The sequence below is a fragment of the Oncorhynchus gorbuscha genome, linkage group LG02 (genome assembly GCF_021184085.1).
Source record: "Oncorhynchus gorbuscha isolate QuinsamMale2020 ecotype Even-year linkage group LG02, OgorEven_v1.0, whole genome shotgun sequence".
Classification (NCBI taxonomy): Eukaryota; Metazoa; Chordata; class Actinopteri; order Salmoniformes; family Salmonidae; genus Oncorhynchus; species Oncorhynchus gorbuscha.
In genome coordinates, this window is record NC_060174.1 from 64,852,047 (window position 1) to 64,873,032 (window position 20,986).

At 48.8% G+C, this 20,986-nt stretch overlaps 1 protein-coding gene across 3 annotated transcripts in view; it reads right to left on the reverse strand.

Annotated features, from left to right (window-relative positions):
* LOC124007223 (neuronal migration protein doublecortin-like) overlaps nt 1-20,986 on the reverse strand; it is a 90,822-nt gene that overhangs the window by 54,009 nt on the left and 15,827 nt on the right. For all 3 annotated transcript variants that reach the window (XM_046317648.1, XM_046317639.1, XM_046317630.1), the window contains exon 3: nt 9,408-9,748. In XM_046317648.1, coding sequence (XP_046173604.1) covers nt 9,408-9,748 — 341 coding nt within the window. The remainder of the gene's footprint in view (nt 1-9,407; nt 9,749-20,986) is intronic.

Consider the following 20,986-nt stretch of genomic DNA (forward strand, 5'->3'; position numbering starts at 1 on the left):
CAGAAATGGTATGACGATATGAAAATCTGGATATACCATGGAGGGGGAATACTGTCACAAATACTCCTGCTCCATCCCTCCGGCGACATCGCCGGTTTACTAACCACCTGGTCATTATTTACTCCGTGATCACTCCCTCGTTATTTAGCCCTCAGTTGACATCAGTCATTAGGTAGTATTGTTCTCCCCCACATTCTGTACGCTTCTCATGTATGTTCATCGGTATCGTTTCTTTACTAAACTCACCTTCTGCACCTACTTCCTGACTCCCAGCGTACATGTTGCAGGATACCGCCCCAACCTTACAGTACACAGTAGCAATGCCAAAGCTTTAGGGCTACAGGCAACAAACAAATGAGCTTTTGTTGTATCTATTTTAAAACACTGTTTGCTACCCACAGAACATATCAGCATTTCTAGGGAAACATTGCATGATTATTTCCGTATGTATCGCAGTGGTTGCTTCTGTTTCCTTTGATGCTGAATGAAGATAATAGTCTCTGTGGTTGGGGTGAATGAGGGCTTTGTCCTGACCACAGTGGCCTGCTATGTTGTGGCCTTGCTTTAATCCTTCTCTTACTCCAGTTCGCATGTTCCCTAGAGCCTCAATAGAGAATACACTCTTAGAAAAAGGGTTCTTTGGCTCTCCCTTTTAGGTTCCAGGTAAAACTCTTTTGGGTTCCATGTAGAACCCTCTGTGGAAAGGGTTTTACATGGAACCCAAAAGGACTCTATCTGGGTTTTCCTATGGGGCCAGCCGAATAACCCTTTTAGGTTCTAGATTTTCTATGAGTATACTTCTGGGACTGCATTATAGGTCTTTGTCAGAATGACTCTCAATATCGACAGTGACAGAACTAAACACAAGAGACTTCTTAGGTATGTTTTTCATTCAAAGTTCATTTTAGATTTTTGTATAATTACTTGGCGGTAGTAGTGCTGAATGTGACCTTAGTCTGACATCTGTTGACATACTGGAGGTCACCTCCCTCTGGAAGCAGCAGAGGATCACACCATCTTCCAGACGAACAGGGTCATCTACTCCACCAACATCACCACCAGCTGGCGCAACTGGGTACGGCCATGGAGGAGGTCCTCCGCGTTCTCCACTGCCTCGACACCACCAGGGAGGCTCTCTATACCCCTAACAGAGGGCCTCCTACCACGGGTCATCACAGTGAGCCAGTCCCCCAGCCTACCCAGCCGTCCGCATAGATCAGCGATGCCCAACTGTCTCTTCCGGAGAAGCATGACGGTAGACCATCAAAATGCCGTGGCTTCCTACTCCAGTGCTACCTCTATTTCACCTATCAGACGGGAGCCCCCACCACCAAGCGGTTCAAGGGTGCCACAGTCATTTCCCTGCTGACCGGGCGGGTGTTGGGAGTGGGCTACGGCCATCTGGGAGAGAGGAGAGGAGGAGCTGGGTTCCAATGAGAGGTTCATGGCTCTGTTCAGGGCGGTCTTCGACCATCCTCCAGAAGGCAGAGAGGGAGGTGAGCGACTTCTCCAACTCCAGTAGGGTGCCCAGACCGCTGCGGAGTACACCCTCACCTTTCGGACTGTGGCAGCCTCCAGCGGATGGAATGAGCCGGCGCTCCCCACTCTATTCCGGAGAGAACTGCGCGAAGATGTCCAGACAGAGTTGGCGTGTCGAGATGCCAACCTATTCTTGGACGCACTCATCACAATGGCCATTTTTCTGGATAACCTTCTTTGGGAGCGCCAGTGCCCACCTCGCCACTCACCTCCTTCCTTTGGCTGTCCTGAGGCAATGCCTGAACCCATGGAGGTGGGGCCACACACCTCTCAGCGGCAGAGCGGCATCGCTGGAGACAGCTGGGGCTCCCTATTGTGGCCAGGAGGGGCACCAGCTTCAGAGGTGTCCGGTTCGTCCTAACCTGTGGTCCACTAGAGCAGAGGGGCGGCCCCGTGAGTATTCCATCATCATCGTTTCCCACCAAACCCTTTCTGGTTCCCATTTCACTGGCAGGCTGTCCCTCAGGTGTTGTCTCTACAGCTCTAGTGGATTTTGGTGCCGCAGGGAATTTAATCGACCAGACCCTCGCTCACCTCTCCTTTTCCTGTCCAATCCCTGGATAAGTGACCATTGGGTTCCGGCACAATAACGTACATCTCAGCACCACTCATCCTCACCGTGGGACCCGTGCACCAGGAAAGCCTTCCCTTCGTTATCATCGCTGCACCTGTACACAAAGTCATCCTCTGCCTCCCATGGATTCAACTTCATAACTCATAACCCCACCATCTCCTGCTCGAGGATGAGAATGACCACCTGGGGACCAGGATGCCGGAGGACCTGCTTCTTGTACCCTGCGCTTCCACGTCGGTGGAGGGTCCTGTGAGTGTCCTTCAGCACATCAATCTGTCATCCCGTATCGTTGGCCCGGTGTTTTGAGACGTACTGTAGATGTGGACATCCACCAGGTTCTGGAGAGGGAACCCGCTCCTGCTACCTGCCCTCCAGAACGCATCTACAACCCCATGGGGGTGAGAGATTGGCTGTTGACCTGGACACACACATTCCTCACCGCTGGACACCCAGGTATCACCCGCACCATCCAATCCCTCTCCGATAAATACTGGTGGCCCACCTTGGCGCAGGCCGTTGTCCACAATATCAACTCATGTTACGTATGTTCCCAATAAAAATCTCCCCTACACACTCCAGCAGGGAAACTACTTCCTCTTCCCGTGCCTCAGCGGTCTTGGTCATATCTGTCCATAGACTTTGTAACTGATCTCCCCCTTTCTGATGGTTTTACCACTATTATGATTGTTGACAGATTCTCTAAATCCTGCCGTTTTATCCCTCTCTCTGGTCTACCTACCGCTCTCCAGGTCGCTGAGGCACTATTCCAGCAGGTCCTCCGGCACTATGTCCTTCCGGAGGACATCGTTTCCGATCGTGGTCCCCAATTCACATTGCAGGTCTGGAAAACCTTTATGGAGAAACCAGTGGCCACGGTCAGCATCACATCCGGGTACCAGCCTCAGTCCAATGGGCAGGTGGAGAGGACCAACCAGAAGCTGGGGAGGTTCCTAAGGAATCACTGCCAGGAACGGCAGGGGGAGTGGGCCGTGTTTCTTCCCTGCGCGGAATATGCCCAGAACTCACTTCGTCACTCCTCCACCGGTCTGACTCCCTTCCAGTGCGTCCTGGGATATCAGCAGGCCCTGGCTCCGTAGACTCCAAGCCAGACCGAAGCCCCTGCAGTGGTTGAGTGGTTTCAGCACGCTGTCCGTCATCAAAAGGATCAGGCGGACCACCACAGCAGTGAGGATCCATCCTCCATTCCATCCTGGTGATTGTGTCTGGCTCTACACCAGGAACCTGTTTGTGGGGCCCTTTAAGGTCCTCTGAAGGATCAATGAGGTAACCTATTGCCTAAAACTCCACACCAAGTACTGGAACTCACCCTCCATTCATGTTTCCCTCTTCAGACCGGTGGTTCCTGGTCCCCTGGCTATTGCCTTCCCACTCAAATCACCTCCTATGCTGTTAGGTCCCTCCCCGACTCCCGACATTGTGGGGGTTGGCTCCAGTACCTGGTGGACTGGGAGGGGCACGGTCCTGAGGAGCGCTCTTGTGTCCCGGTGGCAGACATCCTGGACCCAAACATCATCCGGGATTTCCATCTCTGCTGTCCGTACCGGCCTGCTCCTCGCCCTCGGGGCTGTCCTCCTTGCCGACGTTGTCCTGCGTCTTGACCCACACTTCGGGGAGGGGGGGGGGGTACTGTCATGCCTACTCCTACTCCCTCCCTCCGGTGATCGACGTCGGCGGTCCACTAACCATCGGTCCTGGCAACAATTATTACACAATCTGTTCCCCATCATTACGCACACCTGGTCATTATTTACTCCGTGATTACTCCCCCTTTATTTATCCCTCAGTTGACATCAGTCATTAGGTAGTATTGTTTTCCCTCACATTCTGTATGCTTCTCATGTTTGTTCATCGGTATCGTTTCTTTACTAAACCTTTCTGCACCTGCTTCCTGACTCCTAGCGTTTTGTTACAAACCTTACAGTACACAGTAGCAATATTATTGCTTCAGGGATACAGGCAACAAACAAATCAGCTTTTGTTATGTCTATTTTGAAACACTGTTTGCTACCCACAGACCTCATCAGTATTTCTAGGGAAACATTTGCATGATTATTTCCATATGTATTGGAAGTCAGTTAAGAACATATTTGAAATTACAATGACAGCCTACCCCAGCCAAACCAGACGATGCTGGGTCAATTGTGCGCCGCCCTATGGGCCTCCCAATGACCCTTTTTGGGAAATGTTTGGTAGATACACTGATCAATGAGATTCCAACCAATTTGCACCCACTCGAAAAGACAGCCAAAAGTTTGTTGAATTCCCAATGTGTTATCACTATGCTTTCAATGGAAAATGAATGTACGATTATTTTCTTTAGTTGTCATCAAAATGTGTTAGTTTCACTGAGCTTTCAAAGCACACCAAAGGTCAAATGGGAATACAATGTCATATATTTTGTTTACTCACAAAACAACTTAATGTGTTATCACTGTACTTCATCTAATAGAAGAACCAAATGACCTGGATTGCATTTGAGATCACGTTGAAAAGCACATGTGCAAGTGATCAATGCAGTTTTAGAATCCGCACAGATTGTTACAGCAATTGTGAAGATCTCCACAGACCTGTGACAACGTATGCACGCTATGTTGAACATGCACGCTTTACATGACCAAATACTAACCGCGAACGTCGTTTTATCATGTGTTATATGTGTAGGCGAGTAGGTCTCCTGTGTAGCCTCGGAATAATATGTTTATGTTCGTATTTTAACCATTTATTTAAGAGGATCACGACAGAAATACGTTTTCACACGTTTTTTTGTGTGTGTCATCCTCGATGATTGTAAATCCATTATCCATATGTGTGGTTGTATTGTGTTTCAAATGGTAAAATACATCATTCTATCTATTCTATCTACATTTACATTACATTACATTTAAGTCATTTAGCAGACGCTCTTATCCAGAGCGACTTACAAATTGGTGCAATCACCTTATGACATCCAGTGGGACAGTCACTTACAATAGTGCATCTAAAACTTAGGGGGGGTGGGGTGAGAGGGATTACTTAACCTATCCTAGGTATTCCTTAAAGAGGTGGGGTTTCAGGTGCCTCCGGAAGGTGGTGATTGACTCCGCTGTCCTGGCGTCGTGAGGGAGTTTGTTCCACCATTGGGGGGGCCAGGGCAGCGAACAGTTTTGACTGGGCTGAGCGGGAGCTGTACTTCCTCAGTGGTAGGGAGGCGAGCAGGCCAGAGGTGGATGAACGCAGTGCCCTTGTTTGGGTGTAGGGCCTGATCAGAGCCTGGAGGTACTGAGGTGCCGTTCCCCTCACAGCTCCGTAGGCAAGCACCATGGTCTTGTAGCGGATGCGAGCTTCAACTGGAAGCCAGTGGAGAGAACGGAGGAGCGGGGTGACGTGAGAGAACTTGGGAAGGTTGAACACCAGACGGGCTGCGGCGTTCTGGATGAGTTGAAGGGGTTTAATGGCACAGGCAGGGAGCCCAGCCAACAGCGAGTTGCAGTAATCCAGACGGGAGATGACAAGTGCCTGGATTAGGACCTGCGCCGCTTCCTGTGTGAGGCAGGGTCGTACTCTGCGGATGTTGTAGAGCATGAACCTACAGGAACGGGCCACCGCCTTGATGTTAGTTGAGAACGACAGGGTGTTGTCCAGGATCACGCCAAGGTTCTTGGCGCTCTGGGAGGAGGACACAATGGAGTTGTCAACCGTGATGGCGAGATCATGGAACGGGCAGTCCTTCCCGGGAGGAAGAGCAGCTCCGTCTTGCCGAGGTTCAGCTTGAGGTGGTGATCCGTCATCCACACTGATATGTCTGCCAGACATGCAGAGATGCGATTCGCCACCTGGTCATCAGAAGGAGGAAAGGAGAAGATTAATTGTGTGTCGTCTGCATAGCAATGATAAGAGAGACCATGTGAGGTTATGACAGAGCCAAGTGACTTGGTGTATAGCGAGAATAGGAGAGGGCCAAGAACAGAGCCCTGGGGACACCAGTGGTGAGAGCGCGTGGTGAGGAGACAGATTCTCGCCACGCCACCTGGTAGGAGCGACCTGTCAGGTAGGACGCAATCCAAGCGTGGGCCGCGCCAGAGATGCCCAACTCGGAGAGGGTGGAGAGGAGGATCTGTTGGTTCACAGTATCGAAGGCAGCCGATAGATCTAGAAGGATGAGAGCAGAGGAGAGAGAGTTAGCTTTAGCAGTGCGGAGCGCCTCCGTGATACAGAGGAGAGCAGTCTCAGTTGAGTGACTAGTCTTGAAACCTGACTGATTTGGATCAAGAAGGTCATTCAGAGAGAGATAGCGGGAGAGCTGGCCAAGGACGGCACGTTCAAGAGTTTTGGAGAGAAAAGAAAGAAGGGATACTGGTCTGTAATTGTTGACATCGGAGGGATCGAGTGTAGGTTTTTTCAGAAGGGGTGCAACTCTCGCTCTCTTGAAGACGGAAGGGACGTAGCCAACGGTCAGGGATGAGTTGATGAGCGAGGTGAGGTAAGGGAGAAGGTCTCCGGAAATGGTCTGGAGAAGAGAGGAGGGGATAGGGTCGAGCGGGCAGGTTGTTGGGCGGCCGGCCGTCACAAGACGCGAGATTTCATCTGGAGAGAGAGGGAGAAAGAGGTCAGAGCACAGGGTAGGGCAGTGTGAGCAGAACCAGCGGTGTCGTTTGACTTAGCAAACGAGGATCGGATGTCGTCGACCTTCTTTTCAAAATGGTTGACGAAGTCATCTGCAGAGAGGGAGGAGGGGGGAGGGGGCGGAGGATTCAGGAGGGAGGAGAAGGTGGCAAAGAGCTTCCTAGGGTTGGAAGCAGAAGCTTGGAATTTAGCGTGGTAGAAAGTGGCTTTAGCAGCAGAGACAGAGGAGGAAAATGTAGAGAGGAGGGAGTGAAAGGATGCCAGGTCCGCAGGGAGGCGAGTTTTCCTCCATTTCCGCTCGGCTGCCCGGAGCCCTGTTCTGTGAGCTCGCAATGAGTCATCGAGCCACGGAGCGGGAGGGGAGGACCGAGCCGGCCTGGAGGATAGGGGACATAGAGAGTCAAGGGATGCAGAGAGGGAGGAGAGGAGGGTTGAGGAGGCAGAATCAGGAGATAGGTGGGAGAAGGTTTGAGCGGAGGGAAGAGATGATAGGATGGAAGAGGAGAGAGTAGCGGGGGAGAGAGAGCGAAGGTTGGGACGGCGCGATACCATCCGAGTAGGGGCAGTGTGGGAGGTGTTGGATGAGAGCGAGAGGGAAAAGGATACAAGGCAGTGGTCGGAGACTTGGAGGGGAGTTGCAATGAGGTTAGTGGAAGAACAGCATCTAGTAAAGATGAGGTCGAGCGTATTGCCTGCCTTGTGAGTAGGGGGGAAGGTGAGAGGGTGAGGTCAAAAGAGGAGAGGAGTGGAAAGAAGGAGGCAGAGAGGAAAGAGTCAAAGGTAGACGTGGGGAGGTTAAAGTCGCCCAGAACTGTGAGAGGTGAGCCGTCCTCAGGAAAGGAGCTTATCAAGGCATCAAGCTCATTGATGAACTCTCCGAGGAACCTGGAGGGCGATAAATGATAAGGATGTTAAGCTTGAAAGGGCTAGTAACTGTGACAGCATGGAATTCAAAGGAGGCGATAGACAGATGGGTAAGGGGAGAAAGAGAGAATGACCACTTGGGAGAGATGAGGATCCCGGTGCCACCACCCCGCTGACCAGACGCTCTCGGGGTGTGCGAGAACACGTGGGCGGACGAAGAGAGAGCAGTAGGAGTAGCAGTGTTGTCTGTGGTGATCCATGTTTCCGTCAGGGCCAAGAAGTCGAGGGACTGGAGGGAGGCATGGGCTGAGATGAACTCTGCCTTGTTGACCGCAGATTGGCAGTTCCAGAGGCTACCGGAGACCTGGAACTCCACGTGGGTCGTGCGCGCTGGGACCACCAGAGTAGGGTGGCCGCGGCCACGCGGTGAGGAGCGTTTGTATGGTCTGTGCAGAGAGGAGAGAACAGGGATAAACCGACACATAGTTGACAGGCTACAGAAGAGGCTACGCTAATGCAAAGGAGATTGGAATGACAAGTGGACTACACGTCTCGAATGTTCAGAAAGTTAAGCTACGTAGCAAGAATCTTATTGACTAAAATGATTAAATGATACAGTACTGCTGAAGTAGGCCAGCTGGCAGTGGGTGCGTTGTTGACACTACACTAATCAAGTCGTTCCGTTGAGTGTAATGGTTTCTGCAGTGTTGCTATTCGGGGCTAGCAGGCTAGCTAGCAGTGTTGTTTACGTTACGTTGCGTTAAAAGAACGACAATAGATGGCTAGCGAACCTAGAAAATCGCTCTAGACTACACAATTATCTTTGATACAAAGACGGCTATGTAGCTAGCTAAGTAGCTAGCTACGATCAAACAAATCAAACCGTTGTACTGTAATGAAAATGAAGTGAAAATGTGATACAACCTGTGAATGCGACCGGGTAGTTGAGTTCTATACAGAAGACGTTGGCTAGCGTTGGCTAGCTGTTGGCTAGCTAGCAGAGTCACCTACGTTAAGACGACAAATAGCTGGCTAGCTAACCTCGGTAAATTAAGATAATCACTCTAAGACTACACACTCTAAACCTAAACAACACAATTATCTTGGATACGATGATACGATGATACGAAGACAGCAAAGACAGCTATGTAGCTAGCTAACACTACACTGATCAAGTCGTTCAGTTGAGTGTAACAGTTTCTCCAGTGCAGCTAATCAGTGGACGTTAGCTAGCTGGCTAGTGAAGACTACGTTAGGACGGCGAAATACGATAATTACGCAATTATCTTTGATACAAAGACGGCTATGTAGCTAGCTGAGAAGAAATTGCTAAGATAAGACAAATCAAACCGTTGTGATATAATGAAATATAATGAAAAAGTTATACTACCCGTTGGAGCGACGTGCAGATGCGACCACTCGCTCCAACCGGAACCGGAACCGGAACTGGAATCTATATAACATCCACACTTTCTATAATTATATAAGAAGACATGTGGCCATGGACGAAATAGCTGGAGATGGAATCAACTCTCCAGTAGGAGGTGCTGCCCAGACTATTGCTTTTGTCTTATCGTGGATATTATGTTGAAGGTCCGATGTTGTTTCAAAGGTACAAATGCAACATGTTTCATACAAGGTTTGTCTAAGTTGAAAATTGGTTACCGTGATGACATTATTCTGTGGTTGAAATGTTATCCTGAAAACAACAGATTCCACATCACAATACGCTGAAACAACGGTGATATAACCAGTTTGTGCCCAGTGGGCTGGGTAATGAGGTGAGGTGTGTAAGAGCGTGACCTACCTGCTTTCCGTCCAGGGTGTAGATCCTCTTGACCACGCCGCTCTCCAGCTTGATGGCCTCTGTGATGTCGGTGAGCACCTGTTCGAAGGAGTGCGCGGTCTTCTTGTTGAGCAGCACGCGGACGGCCTTCCTCGGCTTCACGCCACTCCGCATCACCGTCACCAGCTTGGGCCGAACAAACTCCTTGCCCTCCCGGGCTTCGCTGGCCTGCTTACTGGCTAGGCTCTGCAGGTTCTTCTGGCTGGCCGAGGCCTTCACGTTCACAGACCAGTTGGGGTTGACGTTCTTCGTGTAGTCGACCTTCTTGTAGATGTTCTCGGACGCACAGACGTAGCTCTCTCCTGAGGAGAGGACAGAGAGAAGCATAAAGCACTGTGAGGAACACAAAGTATTCGCCTTGTTGGACATCTCAAAACCTCAGTAGGTCCCCATTGGTTTCCAACTCCCTGAGGAAAGATTGGCTTCAATGTGAGACATCAATACTATTGGGAAAAGGTGGGCTGTTATGACCTGTAGGATAATCAGCTCAGATATCACATAACGGCAGATCATATTCATGACTTTTGTATTTGGAGAATATACTGACACATCCTTATGTAAACTACGCATACTATGCTACTATATCTGATACTAAAGGCATGGACACAACATAAACTTGTGAAGAGGATGGAAAACCGCCTCATTCTCAAATAGGGCAATCTAGCTCGACTGAATCTGATAGTGTGTCGACAAACTAGCAGTTATTTTCCCATACATGTATAAATGGGCCAGTGACCTGTGCTTCCTCCCAGTCAATAATTGCTAGAGCATCTCCATTAACCTAATCCAAAGTGTGCTGACCCATGCACTGAACTCTTGCCCAATCATCAAACAGCAGGAGGAGACTGCTCCGTCAGAGATATGCCAGCCAGTGATGGAATATAGCAATCCAGAACACGGAGCAATCAAACTAAAGGACCCGGATGTGCTCTTTCACTCCCTCTAGTTTTATCTCTCTCTCTCTCTCTCTCTCTCTCTCTCTCTCTCTCTCTCTCTCTCTCTCTCTCTCTCTCTCTCTCTCTCTCTCTCTCTCTCTCTCTCTCTCTCTCTCTCTCTCTCTCTCTCTCTCTCTCTCTCTCTCTCTCTCTCTCTCTCTCTCTCTCTCTCTCTCTCACATACATACAATACTGCAATTCCATACCACTTCATGAGTACTCCTTCACCCTAGTTTAATACAGCGATGTGAAGAGGGTTTTATTATACCTGAAGCTAAAGTGCTGGGTGTCTTCATCCTGTGGCCTCTTTTAAACACAATAAGTCCATACTCATATTCTGGACTTCCTACTACACCACTCACACTGAACTATCAGCACTCTAGGGACACCTACACCAGTGGTATTCAAACGTTTCTGCGGGGACCGCATTTCTTTCTGCCAGAATTTGTGGGTACCCCATCTTTTCCCCCAATCATTTCTCGCAGCCCCATCCTTTCCTGCGGTGGTCCTCACGAGAGCCAGTTTCATCATAGCGCTTGATGGTTTTTGCGACTGCACTTGAAAGAACGTTCAAAGTTCTTGAAATTTTGAAGAATTGACTGACCTTCATGTCTTAAAACTTAAAGAAACGATGGGACTGTTGTTTCTCTTTGCTTATTTGAGCTGTTGTTGCCATAATATGGACTTGGTCTGTTACCAAAAAGGGCTATATTTTCTATACCACCCCTGCCTTGTCACAACACAACTGATTGGCTCAAATGCATTAAGAAGGAAAGAAATTCCACAAATTAACTTCCAACAAGGCGCACCTGTTCATTGAAATGCATTCCAGGTGACTACCTCATGAAGCTGGTTGACAGAATGCCAAGTGTATGCAAAGCTGTCATCGAGGCAAAGGGTTGCTACTTTGAAGAATCTAAAATCTAAAATATATTTTGATTTGTTTAACACTTTTTTGGTTATTACATGATTCCATATGTGCTATTTCATAGTTTTGATGTCTTCACTATTATTCTACAATGTAGAAAATAGTAAAAATAAAGAAAAACCCTTGTGTCCAAACTTTTGACTGGTACTGTATATATATATACACATCTTTTTAAAATATATCTTCCTTTAACCCTACCACCCTTCCCCTAACTGGAGTAAACTAATGAACAACAACACTTAGGCTTCTACTTCCAGCTTATACATACTATGTACATTTTACAGACACAGTATATTTTACATGAGTTATATTTTCTTTGTTTTTAGTCCTGTCCTATTACAATGAAGTACCTTAGTGCCCACGTTTCCATCCACATTTCTTATGCGAGTAAAGTCATACCGTATTTTTTTTAAATCACTACGACTCGGGAAACCATGCAGTTTGAATTAAGATACAGACTAAATAAATGATGGTGAACTCCACAGGGTGGTGAAAGTGCAAGGTGATGAGCTTGATGCTCCTTTCCAATAAATGTCGAGGGTCTTATTCAAGTGACATGATGATCGATGCTTGACTGACCGTTCGGACAAATGAAAATATTCTCGCTGTTATCCATAATCTCATCATGTAGACTAGCCTACCGCAGAGCCTACCTGCACTGCATCTGTGAGCTGTTGGCTAGAGAGCACGTGACTAGACCAGATTAGACACATTTTCTATTTAACACAACAGTTTTAGTGACACAACTATCGGTAGAGTTGAAAATGCGATGGAAACAAATTGAACGTTCAATTTTTATTCGGTTCATGAAAACTGAAGCGAAAAAGTACATTTTGTGAGCACTATGATTTTTAATTGCAATGTCAGTTTGGTGGAAACACACCAATTGTGGGACAATGCGCATATTTTCTTTATGCATATTTTGGACTTATTCGCATTGGAAATCTGTCGCCAATTGGATGAAAACCTAACTACTGTGATTGTTTTTAGTGAAAATTGTCAAAAAGGGGGAATACATTTGATTAGCACAGTGAAACTTCTCTAGAAAGAATTTTGCTAGAACTGTCTGGGAGTGGTCTGACTGGGGAAGGGTGAACTGAAAACTACTGTAGCGGTTATTGGCAGAGGTTTGGAACTCCCTTTCTGGAGTTTTGGCCTGCCTTGTGACATCACCAAGCGATCAATTAGTCAATAATTGATGATGTCACAAGGCAGGCTAAAACTCAATAATTGGTCGCCTGGTGATGTCACAAAGCAGGCTAAAACTCCATAATTGGTCACCTGGTGATGTCACAAGGCAGGCCAAAACTCCATCCCACCAAAACAGGCTGAAAAATCAGGCAGCTTTTTCAAACAGCTCTTATACTAAAAGGAGAGTTATCATACTTTTCACAATTTCACAGTATTCTATATTATTTCAAGTGTGGAAATATATATAAAACAAAGGAAAATCAAGTGTTTTAATGCACTAGGCCTTTAACATCAGCTGATGGAATTATCATAGATCCTAGAAGTAGTAATGATCTCCCATTTGTCCTAGTTTTATGAACAGTGTTCATGAAGACCTGTGGATCAACTGTGACCTGTAGGCAGTGTTCTGTAAGAGGAGAGTGTAAAGGGACCTGTCACTGTGGCTCAGCGGTTTGGTTATTCCAGGCCAGCTACAGTATAGTCTTCTCTATAGACCAGTGGTTCACAACCAGGGGTACTAGGACCCCTGGGGTTACTTGGCCTATCCACAGGGGGTACTTGAGAAGACTCATGAGACCATAGTCCTTCTGCTAAAATGCACATGGGAGGGGGGTAAATCAGGGGTATTCCTGGGGAGCCACTGACAGGATAACGCCTATACCGCCCTGCAGTTCAGAGACTCGGGGATAAACATTTTATATACATAGAGACTAGGTAAATAAAAGGGACTGAAAATGAGGTATTACTATTCACATGACCCTGAGGTGGAGAGGAGTGTGTAATGTTTACAGGTAGGGGAGAGGAGAGGCAGGACAGTCAGTGGATAAACTGATGATCCCTGTCCCTGAGAGAGGAAGCGATGCAGAGAAAAGACAGATGGAATCTGCAAACAGGAGCAACAGCTGGGAGACAAACCTAGTCAGTAATGTGAGGCTGATGATGAGAGATAGCTAGGGGACAGAGCAGCAATGACACACCAGAGGACAGGGCAAACAGCAGAGCAGTGTTACCAGGGGATCTGACGACGGGTAGAAACTATATACATTTTTTTTTTTTACAGATGTAGAATCTTAATTTGAGCCAGTTTGCTACAGCAGGAAAATAATCCTGCAGCAACAGGAAATGTGAATTATTATGTGTATTATAATTAATGGATTTTTTTGTAGGGGTTGCTACAGTTTTTGTTAAAGGCAAATCAAGTCCGACATTGTAAAGTGGAAATGACTAACTTGCCTACAACCACTCAAACAAAGTAACGCTGCGACGAGGACTTTTTCCCTCAGTCTCCTGGGGGCCACAATGCATACAACGCGGTCTGCATACTCTGACGTCTCACATAAGTGCACACCTTAAATCAGGTCACAGACCGTTTAGGCCTAGGGCCCCTAGACTTAGCGAGTGTAGCAATACCAGTAGATTAGCTAGCTGGTTTTGTAACACAGGTAATGTAACATAACTCTATCCAAATACTGAAATATGACAAAAAAACAAAGCTTTTCGTCACTTAGAAAATCAGTGGTGCTTCTGCTTCCACAGAGTCGGCCCACAACTCTCCCAGATCTGCCTGTGTGGGTGGGTGTATGTGCGCAGGCATCTCCATTCTCCATGGTTGACAGGGCTACTCGTTATACTCACGACATTTCTCCCAGACAGCACACGGTGAAGGCAAAGCCGGTGCTGTCACTGAGACAGGATCATGTATAGCCTACTGTATGGCAGGCACATCCCTGGAGATCTCATAAAGGAATGTAAGATGTGCCCCCCCCCCCCCTCGAAAAGAAGGGGACTTTGGCTAAGCACGTGAATGAGTTGAGTCTAAAATGAACGCCGTCTAGCCGGAATACTAATCTGAATTTCTGCTAGACGTCTGTGTCTTCTTCCCACCTGCGCTGCTAAAAAAAAAAAATCATGACACGCGTCATGAGATCCAACGTACTCTTAGGTATATTTATGCAGATGTTTTTCCGGTGAATAAATTAGGCTCGCGCATGTGAGAGAGAACCCTGCGTCTGAAACTGTGGCTTTCCTGCGTAGCGGTGCATCGAGACAGCAGAGACAGCCCTTCAAAGAGCGTTATGACAGCACCTACCTAGAGGGCACTCCTTATGCACAGCGCTCTTCCATCGGATCACACAGATTCAGTAGAAGGACGGAGGACAACTACCTCCTACAATACATTTACATCGGAGTTACTATTATGGCTGAGCAAATCTGCACTGGAGGCATACTTGCCCAGCAACAGTGTAAATGGCAGTGCTCGACTCTTCCACCCAGGTAAGCAGGTCCTGATTTCACCTAAGGACAAGAGTCAGCCAGTCCCACTAAGCCTTCTGCCTGGGTGGACTGGCAGCTTGGGCTGAGCTCTTTATGACTCTTTACGGTAGAGTACAGTAAGGACTAGAGGCCTGTAAGGTGGTGTGGCAGCTGGCTCCGGCTAATACTGTATCATGTGTCGTGTAAGCCTTCCTCAGCTGCCTGGGCTGCTTTCCCTACATGCATTGCACTGTGCAAGTGACCTAAATGAGAAAGAGGAGCAGCCAGCCACACCTCCTCCACCCTTTGCCCACCTCTCTGTCTGTTTTTCATAACAGCCTCCGTCTTTCTTTTTACAATCAAAAATTCTCAACGTCAATTTTCCTCCAATCGTTCCTTCATTTCCATTTCCCCAGACAGTCAGACACTCTCTCAGGGAGAGATGCAGGGGACATCCATCGGCTAAGGGCTCCCTCCCTGTGCCACAGCAGCACCATACAAAGGGCAGTGGGGATAATACAGTGCAAAGGAATTTCTATTTAACCTTGATTTAAATAGTCAGTTAAGAACAAATTGGTATTTTCAATGACGGCCTAGGAACAGTGGGTTAACTGCCTTGTTCAGGGGCAGAACGACAGATTTTGTACCTCGTCAGCTCGGGGATTCGATCCCGTGACTTTCCAACACTCTAACCACTAGGCTACCTGCCGCCTCTACACTCTAACCACTAGGCTACCTGCCGCCTCTACACTCTAACCACTAGGCTACCTGCCGCCTCTACACTCTAACCACTAGGCTACCTGCCACCTCTACACACTAACCACTAGGCTACCTGCCGCCTCTACACTCTAACCACTAGGCTACCTGCCGCCTCTACACTCTAACCACTAGGCTACCTGCCGCCTCTACACTCTAACCACTAGGCTACCTGCCTCCTCTACACTCTAACCACTAGGCTACCTGCCGCCTCTACACTCTAACCACTAGGCTACCTGCCGCCTCTACACTCTAACCACTAGGCTACCTGCCGCCTCTACACTCTAACCACTAGGCTACCTGCCGCCTCTACACTCTAACCACTAGGCTACCTGCCGCCTCTACACTCTAACCACTAGGCTACCTGCCGCCTCTACACTCTAACCACTAGGCTACCTGCCGCCTCTACACTCTAATCACTAGGCTACCTGCCGCCTCTACACTCTAAACACTAGGCTACCTGCCGCCTCTACACTCTAACCACTAGGCTACCTGCCGCCTCTACACTCTAACCACTAGGCTACCTGCCGTCCCTACACTCTAACCACTAGGCTACCTGCCGTCCCTACACTCTAACCACTAGGCTACCTGCCGCCTCTACACTCTAACCACTAGGCTACCTGCCGCCTCTACACTCTAACCACTAGGCTACCTGCCGCCTCTACACTCTAACCACTAGGCTACCTGCCGCCTCTACACTCTAACCACTAGGCTACCTGCCGTCCCTACACTCTAACCACTAGGCTACCTGCCGCCTCTACACTCTAACCACTAGGCTACCTGCCGTCCCTACACTCTAACCACTAGGCTACCTGCCATCCCTACACTCTAACCACTAGGCTACCTGCCGCCTCTACACTCTAACCACTAGGCTACCTGCCGTCCCTACACTCTAACCACTAGGCTACCTGCCGTCCCTACACTCTAACCACTAGGCTACCTGCCGTCCCTACACTCTAACCACTAGGCTACCTGCCGTCCCTACACTCTAACCACTAGGCTACCTGCCGTCCCTACACTCTAACCACTAGGCTACCTGCCGCCCTACACTCTAACCACTAGGCTACCTGCCGCCTCTACACTCTAACCACTAGGCTACCTGCCGCCCCTACACTCTAACCACTAGGCTACCTGCCGCCTCTACACTCTAACCACTAGGCTACCTGCCGCCCCTACACTCTAACCACTAGGCTACCTGCCGCCCCTACACTCTAACCACTAGGCTACCTGCCGCCTCTACACTCTAAACTCTAGGCTACCTGCCGCCCCTACACTCTAACCACTAGGCTACCTGCCTCCTCTACACTCTAACCACTAGGCTACCTGCCGCCTCTACACTCTAACCACTAGGCTACCTGCGCCTCTACACTCTAACCACTAGGCTACCTGCCGTCCCTACACTCTAACCACTAGGCTACCTGCCGCCTCTACACTCTAACCACTAGGCTACCTTCCGCCTCTACACTCTAACCACTAGGCTACCTGCCGTCCCTACACTCTAACCACTAGGCTACCTGCCGCCCCTTGTTCGATTATCTCCCAAAAGAGGAAGAGCAGCAAGGTGAACTGCCCTTCTCTCGCCACCCCACGTTCATACATACATACAACTCGCTCTCTTGCAGAAACACACACACACGCACACGCACACGCACACGCACACACACACACACACACACACACACACACACACACACACACACACACACACACACACACACACACACACACACACACACACACACAAGCAAACCATGTCACTCACTCTCCCTGCTGTGACATACCTTGTCTCCTCTGACCCGCCGGAGCCACCCCACACACACAGTACACAAACACCCCCAAGTCACACCCGGACGCCCCTCCCCCCTCCCCTCTCTCATTCCTAAGCAGCTCAAATGGAAGAGATGATCACCTCATTTTGATCAAATTAAGCCAGGGTTTATGTCTTTGTTTAATTTGCATAATCCCAGCCTCATTTCACCCCTCCCGCCAAGCCCCTTTCCTAGAAGAAAAAAAAACAACCTCTAGGGCTTCCAAGCTTTTTGGAAAATAATTCTGCCAATTCTGTTCCTATTCATTCCAGACATAAAAGAGACGAGCAGGAAGATTAGAAGACAGAAGGGTTGATGTGTCAGAGAGGAAGAAAGGAGGAAGTGAGGTCATCAAGGGGAGGGGAAGTGAACAGCACAATTAGCCAGGGGTGTTGAGTGTCATTGAAAAACTCTGCCTCCGGGGCAGATGGCGTTCAGGGAGAGACTTAAACAACAGTGGCAGAGGACACTGAGTTCCCAGGTCACACGTGTCGAGAGGACAAGCCAATGCGTAAGATTACAGGGTTCTCCGACTCTGAGGACTGTGGTCTCAAGGTAAGGAACCCAAAGGTAGAGAAAATCCACTGACAAGGTTGACATAGAACAGAATCATTCACTACTCATTTATTTTTCATGGTCCTACCCTCATTGGTTTATAACTTGTCCTCGCTTTTACTGTATCTTCCTCTGTGGTTGTACTCCAAACATGCAGACTCTCTTTCTTTTCCTCAAATCATCCCTTTTAATGACCGTAGAGCCTTTCCCAGCTGGCAAATGCCCAATCTGGCAGCATAATATCAGCTGAAATGTTTCATAACGCTAAGTAGCAGTAAGTTCTATTCTATTAATGGGCCACAATATGATCCATTTCCCCTGGAAGGCAGCAACATTACACGGAGCTGGGAGGGAGGCCTCCTGTTTCCCTCTCCCTGTACAGAGAACCAGCTAGGGGGGAGGCCTCCTGTTTCCCTCTCCCTGTACAGAGAACCAGCTGGGGGGGAAGGTCTCCTGTTTCCCTCTCCCTGTACAGAGAACCAGCTAGGGGGGAGGCCTCCTGTTTCCCTCTCCCTGTACAGAGAACCAGCTAGGGGGGAGGCCTCCTGTTTCCCTCTCCCTGTACAGAGAACCAGCTAGGGGGGAGGCCTCCTGTTTCCCTCTCCCTGTACAGAGAACCAGCTAGGGGGGAGGTCTCCTGTTTCCCTCTCCCTGTACAGAGAACCAGCTAGGGGGGAGGCCTCCTGTTTCCCTCTCCCTGTACAGAGAACCAGCTAGGGGGGAGGCCTCCTGTTTCCCTCTCCCTGTACAGAGAACCAGCTGGGGGGGAAGGCCTCCTGTTTCCCTCTCCCTGTACAGAGAACCAGCTAGGGGGGAGGCCTCCTGTTTCCCTCTCCCTGTACAGAGAACCAGCTGGGGGGGAAGGCCTCCTGTTTCCCTCTCCTTGTACAGAGAACCAGCTGGGAGGGAGGCCTCCTGTTTCCCTCTCCCTGTACAGGGAACCAGCTGGGAGGGAGGCCTCCTGTTTCCCTCTCCCTGTACAGAGAACCAGCTGGGGACGGAGGCCTCCTGTTTCCCTCTCCTTGTACAGAGAACCAGCTGGGAGGGAGGCCTCCTGTTTCCCTCTCCCTGTACAGGGAACCAGCTGGGAGGGAGGCCTCCTGTTTCCCTCTCCTTGTACAGAGAACCAGCTGGGAGGGAGGCCTCCTGTTTCCCTCTCCCTGTACAGGGAACCAGCTGGGAGGGAGGCCTCCTGCTCCACCTACCTGTCAGTCTCCCCAGACTATGTATCACTTCATTCCCGGCAGAGCCTGTTTCATTTACAGAACCCCTTTCAAACGAGGAATAATGTAGTCCTGCTGTTGAGGGGATATTAATATGACACAGTACGAGATCCAGCAGCCTTCATGGTATCCTGCTTCAGCCACAGGGAGATTGCTGATCTGACTGGAAGACTCCCCTGTGGATAAGTCTGCAGAGTCTGAGACTCAGTGCTCAGATCAAAGGTGGAGGAGTCCCCGTAATGAGGGGAGGAGACGTTACATCACGCCAAGGAAACGGGCAGGGACCCCCGTCTGTCTGCTCCTCAATGATGCCTGAGCTCCAGCTTCCAGGGGGATGGGTGGCTCCAACAGACTCCATTTAGGAACCGTTTTCCAATTCCTGGCTGCCAAGCCCTCTCACTGCTGTAAAGGCTCTAGTCTACACTTCCGTTGGGGAGAATTCCACGTGTACATGCCACCGAGACGCCATGCATATCAATGACAATTGTGTCCACCCTACTGACAATGAGGATGATGACGATAAAGGACGAGGGTGATCAGGTTGACAGTAAAATGCATCATTATCCTACTCCATTAGCCTTCAGAAAGACCCGGGGATACAGTAAAATGCATCATTATCCTACTCCATTAGCCTTTAGAAAGACCCGAGGATACAGTAAAATGCATCATTATCCTACTCCATTAGCCTTTAGAGAGACCCGGGGATACAGTAAAAGGCATCATTATCCTACTCCATTAGCCTTCAGGGAGACCTGGGGATACAGTAAAAGGCATCATTATCCTACTCCATTAGCCTTTAGAAAGACCCGGGGATACAGTAAAATGCATCATTATCCTACTCCATTAGCCTTCAGGGAGACCTGGGGATACAGTAACATGCATCATTATCCTACTCCATTAGCCTTCAGAAAGACCCGGGGATACAGTAAAATGCATCATTATCCTACTCCATTAGCCTTCAGAAAGATCCGGGGATACAGTAAAATGCATCATTATCCTACTCCATTAGCCTTCAGAAAGATCCGGGGATACAGTAAAATGCATCATTATCCTACTCTATTAGCCTTTAGAGAGACCCGGGTATACAGTAAAAGGCATCATTATCCTACTCTATTAGCCTTTAGAAAGACCCGGGGATACAGTAAAATGCATCATTATCCTACTCCATTAGCCTTCAGGGAGACCTGGGGATACAGTAAAATGCATCATTATCCTACTCAATTAGCCTTCAGAGAGACCCGGGGATACAGTAAAATGCATCATTATCCTACTCCATTAGCCTTTAGAGAGACCTGGGGATACAGTAAAATGCATCATTATCCTACTCCATTAGCCTTCAGGGAGACCTGGGGATACAGTAAAATGCATCATTATCCTACTCAATTAGCCTTCAGAGAGACCCGGGGATACAGTAAAATGCATCATTATCCTACTCCATTGGCCTTTAGAGAGACCTGGGGATACAGTAAAATGCATCATTATCCTACTCCATTAGCCTTTAGAGAGACCCGGGGATACAGTAAAGGCATCATTATCCTACTCCATTAGCCTTCAGAGAGACCTGGGGATACAGTAAAAGGCATCATTATCCTACTCCATTAGCCTTCAGAGAGACCCGGGGATACAGTAAAAGGCATCATTATCCTACTCCATTAGCCTTTAGAGAGACCTGGGGATACAGTAAAAGGCATCATTATCCTACTCCATTAGCCTTTAGAAAGACCCGGGGATACAGTAAAATGCATCATTATCCTACTCCATTAGCCTTCAGGGAGACCTGGGGATACAGTAAAATGCATCATTATCCTACTCCATTAGCCTTCAGAAAGACCCGGGATACAGTAAAATGCATCATTATCCTACTCCATTAGCCTTCAGAAAGACCCGGGGA